This window comes from Hipposideros armiger, unplaced genomic scaffold (genome assembly GCF_001890085.2).
Source record: "Hipposideros armiger isolate ML-2016 unplaced genomic scaffold, ASM189008v1 scaffold_48, whole genome shotgun sequence".
NCBI lineage: Eukaryota > Metazoa > Chordata > Mammalia > Chiroptera > Hipposideridae > Hipposideros > Hipposideros armiger.
This window is the reverse complement of record NW_017731398.1, coordinates 1,567,558-1,578,560: the sequence shown is the minus strand read 5'-3', so window position 1 is coordinate 1,578,560 and position 11,003 is coordinate 1,567,558. Positions and strand designations below refer to the sequence as shown.

Genomic DNA, 11,003 nt, shown 5'->3' with positions numbered 1-11,003 from the left:
GGCAGTGTCACTGGCCCTCATATGTGGGATCCGAACCAGGGCCCTCTGGCATCCCAAGCCAGTTCTTAACCATCGCGCCACTCGGCCGGCCCTGATATGGCAACGTTTTAATTTAAACTAAATCCTTTCCTATTTTTGTCTGCGAGGCTATTAAAAAAAAAACAAAAACACCAGAGGGAGGGTGAAACAGGTGAAGGGGAAGAGCAGTGTGGTGACAGAAGGAATCTAGAGCCTGGTAGGAGGCACATGTCATATATACAGATGTTGAATTACAATGCTGCACACTGGAACTTATATAATATTATAAACCAGTGTGACTTCAATAAAAAAAATAAAGAATAAAAAGTTCTCTTCTACCGGCCAAAGCTCAGGAAAATAGTTTCAAGGGCACAGAAGCATTTCTCCTATCTATATAAATATAGATGCTAAATAACATTTATTTGAATACTGCCCTTCTCCTCAGGGCAGTACAAATATTTGTATCCTTCCTTACTCCCAAGTTAAGGATGAATGGAAGATTTCCTCCATTTATGTATAGTTAACTCTTTGTAGGCGTTTGGACTTAGAAGAGCCTAGGAAGGCAGCCCCGGGAAACACCTACGCTTTCAGGAATGGGATGCTCCTTGCCTATTTCTAAACTGAAAGACAGTCCAAAATCACAAACTCAAGCATGCGGGTAGGAACTCCTGCCATGAAGTTAACTGGTGGATGGTGAAGCAAAAGAAAATAAAGAAGAAAGAAGAAAAGGCCAAACTAAACCGGGGGGGGGGGGGGGTGCGGTCACAGCCTGCGAGCTGTCACTCAGGCCTCTGTTAAGAGCAAGCATTACATTGACACCTGAATTTCATTTCAAAAAAATGAAAGCTTACCTGCGTACTACACCAATAATAACTGTATTTTCTGAGAATTTTGATGCTCGAATAGACCTATAAAAAAACCCAAATTTTAAAATAAAAACAATTCTTAAAAGAATAAATACACTTAGACAATTTTGGTAGAACAATGAAAGTTGGGGGAGAGGCAGAAAGGGGAGAAAAAGCTCCCTTCCCAGTCTGGACTCACCTTGTTGGCTACTGATCTTTCTCCCTTTTGGGGACAAACTCCTAACCGGTGGACTGTGGTGACCCTAATAATGATGGGGTGTGACTAACAGCTGGCTGAGATGATGGGCCTTCTACTTGTGCTGGTCTTTGTTAACCTAGTGCTTTCAGGTGGATGATGTGAGGGGTCACTTGTCTCTTCTGATCAAAGAGAATGCAAGTTCATGTGCATCCCCACAATGGATGGCCCTGACTACAGTGGAATGACAAACCAAGGGTTGGCTCTCCACTGTACCCTGAGCAGTACAAACAAAGAAGAGCTCCTAGGTAGAACGTAGGCAAAAACAGTAACAATAAAAATTCCAACCTAGGAAATGCAAGGTATTCTTATCAACCCCAAATAAGAGAATCAGCACCTGACAGAAAAGTCAAGAAGGGAGACAGTGCACCATGGACATTCCCCACAGGCGTGGGAGGCTCCCCAGGGAGTAAAGCAACTCGCTGGAGAAGCAGCTCCCGGGGGAACCTGGGGAATTGAAACCCAGCCAAGAGATCAGAGGGAACAGAAATAAACATGACATGGATGAGTGGGAGAAAGAAAAGAAACTGCTGCACTGGAGAACGCAATGGCTTTGAACTCAGCTAACACTGGGGGAAGGAGAAGGACCAGGCCACAGGAAGGGGAGGAGCTCGGCCCTGGGACTGAAGGAAGGCCGCTCACTCCCCTGGGAGACTCAGAAGGAGGGGACCGCACTTAGACTGCCCAACCAAGTCAGAGGTGTGCTGGTCTGCTGGAGAATGTGTCCAGGGAGGGACAGAGAACAGCGGGCACGTACTGCCTTACTTCAGTTCTGTTAGTTCAAGAAAGAGAAACACTTCTGACTCACAGAACACAGAAAATGACTTGAGCAACTATTTCTCAATTCTCCCGAGGATGGTACACAACACAGGCAAGAGAGACATTCATTGATCATATACAAAGGACGCCTCAGTTTGGGCAAACTTCCTGCAAAAGACCAGACAGATAGTAAATAGTTCAGGCTTTGCAAGCCATACAAACTCTGTCACAACTACTCAGTTCTCACTGTGGCATGAAAGCAGCCATAGTCAGTACGTACCTAAGTGAAAGGGTGAGAGTATGTTCCCCTGTGCCCACCCTTGCCTTAGGGCAGAGGTTTAACTTTCTCATGGAACTCAGGTTGAGAAAAGCTTCGAGTCTAACGATGGATGCAGACTAGATCTAGGGTAGAGGAGTGGCTCAGGGATGAAAAGGCAGCTCTAGGGACCAGTCTTTCATGGGTCATGTGGCTCACATTTCTCTCTCTCTCTCTCTCTCTCTCTCTCTCTCTCTCTCTCTCACACACACACACACACACACACACACACACACACACACACACACACACACGTCTGCTTTTCCCAGGGTCCACTCTACCCCTCTAGCTTCCATCTGCCTCTCCTCTCCAGAGGAAGCCAACCTAAGGAGCATTGCATGGCTCTACTGGAAGGGTCCTCTGGACGGGTCACTGCAGAGCTCGCAGACCAGGTACCAATCCCCAGCCCAGCCATGATCTCCCTGCCTGGAGAACGGCCAAGCTCACTGTCCCAGAGAAGGGCCCATGGGAAGGGACGCCTAAGCTATGGCAGGGTGACTGCATGGCACACACTCACACAGATGGGCCCGTTCACTTTCCCAGCCCGCTGGCTAATCCTCACTCACCCTCGCACCAATTTTAAACAGGGAATGAGAGCATGGACTCACAAATGGCATTTCCATGACTTCTTAGGACACTGTACTTCTTGGTTTGTATTTCTATCATATCACAAAGATTTAGAGGGAGAAAAGGCAAATTTAAGTATGCGGCCAGCCATCTCAAACCAGCTTTCATTTTAGAAGAAAAACAGAGATCTGAGCGGTGTGATATCAAGTAGGCTACCATCAGGTGAGCTCAGTAAGGAATTCTGGGGACAGCCGACTCGGGATAGGAGCGAGGGCCCTGGACTGGAGACAGAGTGGGAGGGGAGACCTCATTTCTTGGAGACAAGCCGGTCCGGCACAGGAGGTGTAACGCTGTATAAAAAGGCAGTGTGTACTCCTGACTTTTTCTGGTCTGGAAGAAGGAAGAACTATGTAGGAAACAGAAATGTCAAGAACCTGGGCTGAAAAATAACATCCTTTATCTTAGAATTCATGAAAACTAAAAAGAAACGACTTGGCATCATCATTAGGGAGGCAGAGTTCAAGAAATCAGAAAAAAGATGAGGCCTGCTCTTATCTTTAGAAAGATACTCACTACCAATGGCAAAAGCCCCCTCCCCACAATCCCCAACCAACAGGACAGAGATGATAGGGCAGAACAGAGCTGGTGAGAAGACCTGAGATTCTTGGCTAGGCCTGTGACACGGCCATCAGGAAGGAACGTGACTGGGGTGCATCTGCAGAGGTCTGCTCTCTGGCTAGCACAGGGGAGGTGACTGCTCTGCTTAGACACCGAGTGTGAACTCTTGTAAGAGCTATGATGGGAGGCACCTTGATTAGGCTGCAATATGGAACCCCATTCTGAGGAGGCTCCATTCAGAGAGACAATTCCTAGCCTGAAATGGTGCCAACCTGGGGAAGGGATTGGACCTGGCCCAGAGATCGTGGGTCAAATCTGGGCAAAGGGGCTCACGTGAAGGAAGGAGGCCTTCTGGAAGTCAAGTCTTCCCCTGGGAAACCCTAAGCCCCAGCGGAGACTAGAAGGAAGGTGGTGGGGACTTTGTAGAGGACACGTTATGCACATATGAGACAGTCTATGCTGCTCTAAACCACATGGTAAGCAACCCACTTCACGTTCCTTATTTTGAAATTGCATAAAATTTTATTCACATGTCAATAAAAATTTGCTGAATGAATTAACCCTATTTGTTTAGAATATTCCCACAATGTGTAACAGTAGATTATTCCCTTAAAAGGTGGAGCATAATTTTGCGTTACGTACATTTTACCAAAATAAAAAAGGTGGATCCTAACTACCACACCTTAGCCTTTCTTTTATGACACAGGATGACCCAGCGTAATCAAGTACAAATTTCCATCGTCCAGCACATACCTGCGGCTAGGTTTGGGCATGGACAAGACAGCGAAAGAGGCCAAGTTTTCCTTGGCACCTCATTTCCATTTCTGTTGGGCTCTCTGGCCTCCCGTAGATCTTCTCCTGCCTTGCAGCATCCCACCCAGACCACCAAGCACCACGGACCTCAGATAGTTTCTTCCATTCCTCTGAGTGACATCCATCCAATGTTAGAAACAGAGGCTCTTGGAAACCAAATGTTCCAAATTTACAGCTGAGAAAACACATCCCAGAGACAGCAGAGTCGCCCAAAGGCAAGCAGCTGGTCAGGGCGAGAGCCGAGCACAGGATCTGGGCCGCCCTCCACATCTCCTGGGCCACAATCCCTCACGGATGTGCCAGGTGACAGATGGGCCAGGCAACACGTCAAACAAATCTGAGCTACACTGACAATGGCTTAGTGCAATCAGCCAGACAGAAACCAGAGAAGAACACAGCCAGCAAGGCAGGCAACAGGTCAAAACCACAGGGGAAGCTCTACAGGAAAGGGTCTGGGTCGGGTGAATCACCTCGTCTGACTACCGGAAAGAAAGGTGGGTGCTCACCACCAAGGAGACTAGTGCATGGAAATCACCGTGTCTCTGCAAATACCCTTTCAATAGCATGCCTTTTTCTTGTGATCTCAGTTTTTTAACCCTTGTTATATTTGGTTTAAGTCTTTTCTATCTCCTAAAGGCAAGATTTTAAATGCCCTTAAAATTAATGTTATGAAAATTTACATTATATTAAAAGGGTGATTCATGTTCCCCCAAATAAAGTTTTCTATTAAGTAAAAACAGATGTTTCACTTTCCTTTGCATTCACGAGTGGCAAATAACTTTATTTAAAAAGTACTTTTCTTAGATTTATGTCTGCTACCCAGAATTCTCTCATGCTATTGATAATCTGCAAGTATTATAAACAAAGTACATTCACCTAACATTAGAAGGCAATTTTCAAACATCTGGAAAACTGTAATAACTTGTTGCAGTAATATGCAGCTGACAGTTAAGGTGAACTACATATTGGGTTTCATCTTAATTCTTAATGGTTCTCATTCATATTTTCTTACCGATTTAAGCAAAGCAAACCAAAAGAGATCAAGACCAGAGCTTGAAATAATGATGTTCTAATGTAATGTCTTGTTCTTTTTACATGCATGGGAGGCCACTTAAAGGACACTGAATTTAACTGAACATATCTCTGGGTTGCATTAGTGTCACAAATGCCAGTGGGACCATTTAGGCCCGAGTCTCCGGCTTACCTGCACAGCGCCTCTGCATCCAGCTGCCGGGGATTTCTGTGGTCTATGATGATGATGTCATGATGTTTGGCCAGGAAACAGGTGAGGACAGCCTGAGCCTCCTTAGTGACTGTACACTTGAACCCTGCTTTTTCACATGCCCTACAGAATCCGTTACACTGGTTATCTTCTTTGGTAAACACTAAAAGTACCTGGATCAAAAAAGCGCAAACACTTTTTTTTCTTTTTTTTAAAGATGTTGTTAGAATTTCATTCCTTAACAAGCACAGAAAACTCCTAAGTGTTTTAAGGCAGGTATTCAGATGTGAACATAATCTGTTGCTACAAATCCTTCTTCTCAGGGGCATTATCCCTGAGCTTCTGGACACAAGTGCTAGTCTAGCTGCTCTTAGGCTACAAGTCCAAGTACATGGGTCACATACTTACTTCTGCTCATAAACCCACTGGCTGAACTCAACAAAGGCTTGATCCAGCACTTTATCTTGAAACTAAATTAATTAAACCACACATTTATTTTAGTTAACAGTAAATTAACTAGGTACATACTTCAGTGAAAAATGCTAATATATTGGTCAAACGCCTAGAATACTTAATACTTTAAATAATGTATTTAAATGTTCTGACTCAAGATTTTATGTAATTCCTCCAAGTTAAAAAAATTTACTTTGATTATAAAAGAGGAGATTTAAAGTTGACTCAAATGTTACACCTCAAAACCTGTCAGTTAAGTGACACAGGAAGAGCACCAGGTGCGCTAGGCAGCACCTGTGCCTGTGCCCACGATGGCGGCTAGCTGTGCCCTGGCCTGGCCAGGCCTGGTCTGTTGCTTCTCCCCATCCAGCCGGGCCCCAGCCAGACCTGGTTCAGGAGCACACTGCTCCCTTCCCTTTAGATGCAGACTGACTCAATGGGGACAATGGTGGAAAGGGAGAGGCGAGCAGCCTGTGAGACAGAGGCTGCAGAGCCAACAGAAACCCTGACCCTCAATGCTTGGTTCTCCTAAGTTTCCCCACGTGCACAAATCCCACAAATGCAGAGAATTAAGAGAACACATCTCCGCATCTATGTGCAGGAAACATGAAAACAGTTTGGAGCTAAATTTCAATTGGTTATTTTCTCTAATATTTTGAATTAAACAATTTATAGATATTTTCTCCCTGACAGAGCCGATTCAGAAGCACAGGGAAGAACATGCTATTGCTTGTTTATATTGGAAAATTTCAAACCTACAGAAAAGTTGCGAATGACAATGAACACTAGGATACCCTTCTTCCAGTTTCATCAATTGTTAACATTTTGCCGCCTTTCCTTGCTTCCTCCCGGCCTACACACACAGACACACACAGACACACTATACACTTTTTATTGTAGGTTGCAGACATTTCTTCAACTCTAAATGCCTCAGTGTGTATTTCTAAGAAAGGTGCATTCTCTTACGTAACTACATCACCAGTACTATTATCTGAAATAGGACACTATTTTCCATGTGTAACTTCAGGCTCTCTTCCTGCCCTCTTTAAAGAAAATCAACATGTGAAAATCACAGCATAGTTCTTGTTACCTGGAGTTGATCTGTTTGGAATTTCATGGGGCCAAACTGCACATCAGCTACTGCTACCTGCAAGAAAGAGATTTGCTTCAATATTTTTTAAAAAGTAAGCTTGCTTAAAATTTTCTCTCCAATCATAGCCGCAGATGAAAGTGCAATTTCAACTCTAGAGAAAAATTACATAAAGTAAATGGTTATTAGTCAGAGGAATCCCAGGAAAGGTGGAGGGCAGGGAGGGGGAAATAAGATGAGTTGGGTCCCAGCTTCACTTTTCCAAGCTGTGTGTGACTTTAAGTGAATTACTCAGCCTCCCTCAGCCTCAATTTCTCATTTGTTCCAAAGATCCAACGAGACTACAATATAAAGAGCCTGTAAAGATTCGATACTGAATGAACATTGGTCCTTCCCATGCCTACTTCTATCTTCCCCTGATGAACAATGAAACCTTACATCTAAAATGGCACAGAGGGCCGGCCGAGTGGCGCGTTGGTTAAGAGCTGGCTTGGGACACCAGAGGGCCGCGGTTTGGATCCCACATGTGAGGGCCAGTGACACTGCCCTCCACAGCTAAGATGCTGGACAACGGCTCAACCTGGAACTGGGCTGCCGTGGGTCGCCGACGACGGCATGGGCTGCAGCCCCTGCTGCAGTGGGTTGCCACGGGCTGCCGTGTGTAGCCAGCAGCCAGCGTGAGCGGCCAAGCAGCCACCATGAGCAGCCGTTCAGAGGTTGGCAACTGATCTGCCTTGCCCGGGAAGAGTGCAATGATGGTGCCAACTTGGGCCAGTGAAGCGATGTCCTCCAAAACTGGACTGAAGAGCAAGGGGACCGCAACTTGTCTGTTCCCCTTCCCCCCAATTCCCCAGCGCTGTTCCCATCCCACAATTCCCCAATAAAAAATCTTTAAAAAATAAAATAAAATGGCACAGAAATAATGAAATCCAGCAGTTGGAGCCATGGGACCTCAGCCAAAGAAACCTCTGTGAGAAACAGTTGGCACACTCTTATCCCTGGCACGGTGCTGAGGGCTGAACACACGTGGTTACCTCAATGAATCTTCACAGCCACGTGGTCAGGGTTCGCAGTTGGAAAACAGGTTCCAAGTCCTTGGTTTCAGGCCACACAGCCAGCATGTGGCAGCTAGGATCCCACTGACCAGTCTGTTTAGTTCTACAACCTGGGCTGCAAACCCAGGGCCCCTGGAGGGTTTGGGCGGTGTGTGTGCTGCACAAAAGAGTCCAAGGGAGGGAGAATGTGGGGCTGAAATCAGCACCTAGGGATGAACTCTGGAGCCGGGTCACTACACAGAGGAAGGGACATAGTTTGCAATTTCCCTGGAAATACTGTATGTGCTGACGGCATCCCTCCCTCCGCTGGGCCTCTGGTGACAGTGTGACTCCGTAACTAGAACACAGCAGTGGAAGAATGGGACCTGTGAGCCTTCCCACAAGACATTGCCCAGCTGCTGCCCACCTCCAACCTCCCCCTCAGGGAAGGACCCATCCCACTGTAAACACATGGATGAAACTTGCTGAGTGATGGGGGAAGTCCATGTATATTTTTAAGCTGATGTCTACTAAGCATGGAACACCGGCTCAGTTTCTGATTCACTTTGTAGCAGTTTTGTCTCTCAAGAAGCCTAAGAGGAAAGAGCATCACCACTATTCCAGACCTCAGAATGAGGAGGGGGACTGCAACAGGGTGGGAGGGTGGGGAGAACAGACTCCCACGGCATCCCCCAGCCCCTGAGCTTGAGGCTACAGGCCAGCCTCATGGTGAGAGGCATGGCTGGATGCCAAGGCCAGAACCTCAGAGGGAAGATGACTCAAGAGGGCCGGGAGAGTCTTCTAAGGGAGATCTGGTTTATATAATCACATTCCCACAGCGCACAGAGGAGGTCAGCAAGAGGCACTAACAGGGCCACTCTGAACGAGGAGTTTTTTGTTGTTTTTTCTGAACAAAGTTTAAAGCAATGAATGAATGAAAGAACAAGGAATGGTATAGGCCTACTGTTTGGGGGAATACAGTGGCACTACCAGGAGAAAGAAAAAGAGAAAGATAACGAAAGGAAAAGGAAAGAGAAGGAAAACAGGATACTGCTAAATTTTACTCACAAAATTCATAGTCTTAAATCTTTTTGTCATGAAACAAGAATTAAGTCAATAAGGTTTCAAGTCACTAAGTTTCAGAAAGTCAGCAGTACAAAATTAAGGAAACCAGGAAGAGAAAAAGAAAGTTGAAGGCAATAATTAATAAAATTTTTAAATGTTAATGACTAGCGTCATTTAAAAAAAATATAGATATGTGTATGTGTATAGTGTTGGTCACAAGCTGAGGGAGAAAAGTGTGGCTGCCTCAGGGCCAAAGCCTCATCCCTTTTGGGAAAACAACTCTGATACACGGTCTACACCAAAAGTGGTAAAATAACTTTTACAAAGGACAGCGTAACTACATCTCAGCTTTCAAAAGTAACTCACCATTGCACTAATTTTAAGAAACAAAAGAAGCCCTAGATTAATTTTTTAAGGGTTATGAATTTTTACCTTGGTATAATTTTAGCAGTATCATTTTAAAACATCACTGTCTCGGCAGTTCTGTTTTACCACTGGACACGCACTGTATTTACTTAACGAGACTGCATTTTAACCCTACATCCTGTCTACGGGATACATCCGGCTCTCAGGACCTCTGTCGAGCCATGTCCCAGCAGAGCCGGACAACTACTTACCACGGCCCCCCCAAAATAACCGCCACCAGGAAATCTGATGACATTACTCAGTGAGCGGACGTCAGCACTGAGCCCAAAAGAGTAAACAACTTCTCAGAGCCTCTGGGTTGGGGATCAGAGCTGCTGCTGGGATGCCTATGTTTGTCTTTTCTCTGTGTAGGAAAATCAGAATCAAACTGGCCTAAGGCTTCAGGTCTCAGCCCTCTCAACATTTACTTTTTACATGAATATTGAGGAGAAAATAGTCATTTTCAAATCCATTTTGATAACACAGCTTTGATTTATTCTTTCAGCTTCAAAAGCAGCTGATCTTTTTAGGTAATATAGTGTACTCATTGAATGACATGGGTAATTAACATGAGCTGAGTTTAATCTCTTGGATTTTTAAATATTTATGTATTTATTAAGATTTATTGTTTTAAAAAGATTGTAAGATTAGGCTATCAGATAAGGATGATGTCTGTACTTTAATATTTTATTTTATTATTTTTTTAAAAGATTTTTATTGGGGAATTGGGGGATGGGAACAACGCTGGGGAATTGGGGGAAGGGGAACAGACAAGTTGCTGTCCTTTTTGTTCTTCAGTCTAGTTGTGGAGGACGTTGCTTTACTGGCCCAAGTTGGCACCATCATTGCGCTCTTCCCGGGCGAGGCAGATCAGTCACCGGCTTCGGGCGGCCGCTCACTGCGGCTGCTGGCCGCTCACGCTGGCTGCTGGCTACATATGGCAGCCCATGGCAACCCACTGCAGCAGGGGCTGCAGCCTACCCCCGTCGACGGCGGCTCACAGCAACCCAGCTCCAGGTCAAGCTGTTGTTCAGCATCTTAGCTGTAGAGGGCAGTGTCACTGGCCCTCATATGTGGGATCGGAACCGGGACCCTCTGGCGTCCCAAGCCAGCTCTTAACCATTGCACCACTCGGCCGGCCCTGTACTTCAATATTTTAAAGAATTTTTTTGTAAATATGGCTGACAGAAGCATGAAATAAATTATTAGAAGCTTTGATGAACCACATAATGGATTTCTTTTGTTTGCCTAACTGACCAAACATCATTTAGAAGGGACGCAAAAAGAAAAGTGACTAGGTTTTGAATCATGATCATGGGTGGGAGTGGGAGAGGGAAGAGACATATAATTCCAGCCTGCCTACAATTCTTACTCCCCGACCCCCCTCTCTCCTGCCTGCTGTTTCTTTCTCCGTAGCTCTTGGTCACCATTTGCCCCACTACATCTTTGTTATTTATCTTCTTTGTTGTCTGTCTCTCCCACTAGAACGTAAGTTCTGTGAAGACGGGGATTTATCTGCTTTATTCATTGCTCTATTTCCAG

General features: G+C 45.4%; 1 protein-coding gene across 1 annotated transcript in view; it reads right to left on the bottom strand.

Moving 5' to 3' along the window:
- Window positions 1-11,003, bottom strand: part of PDE8A (phosphodiesterase 8A) — a 104,343-nt gene that overhangs the window by 38,887 nt on the left and 54,453 nt on the right. Inside the window, exons 2-4 of the mRNA XM_019640173.1 lie at window positions 6,958-7,014; window positions 5,397-5,587; window positions 870-926 (exon numbers count right to left, since the gene is read on the bottom strand). Coding sequence (XP_019495718.1) covers window positions 870-926; window positions 5,397-5,587; window positions 6,958-6,984 — 275 coding nt within the window. The 5' untranslated portion in view covers window positions 6,985-7,014. The remainder of the gene's footprint in view (window positions 1-869; window positions 927-5,396; window positions 5,588-6,957; window positions 7,015-11,003) is intronic.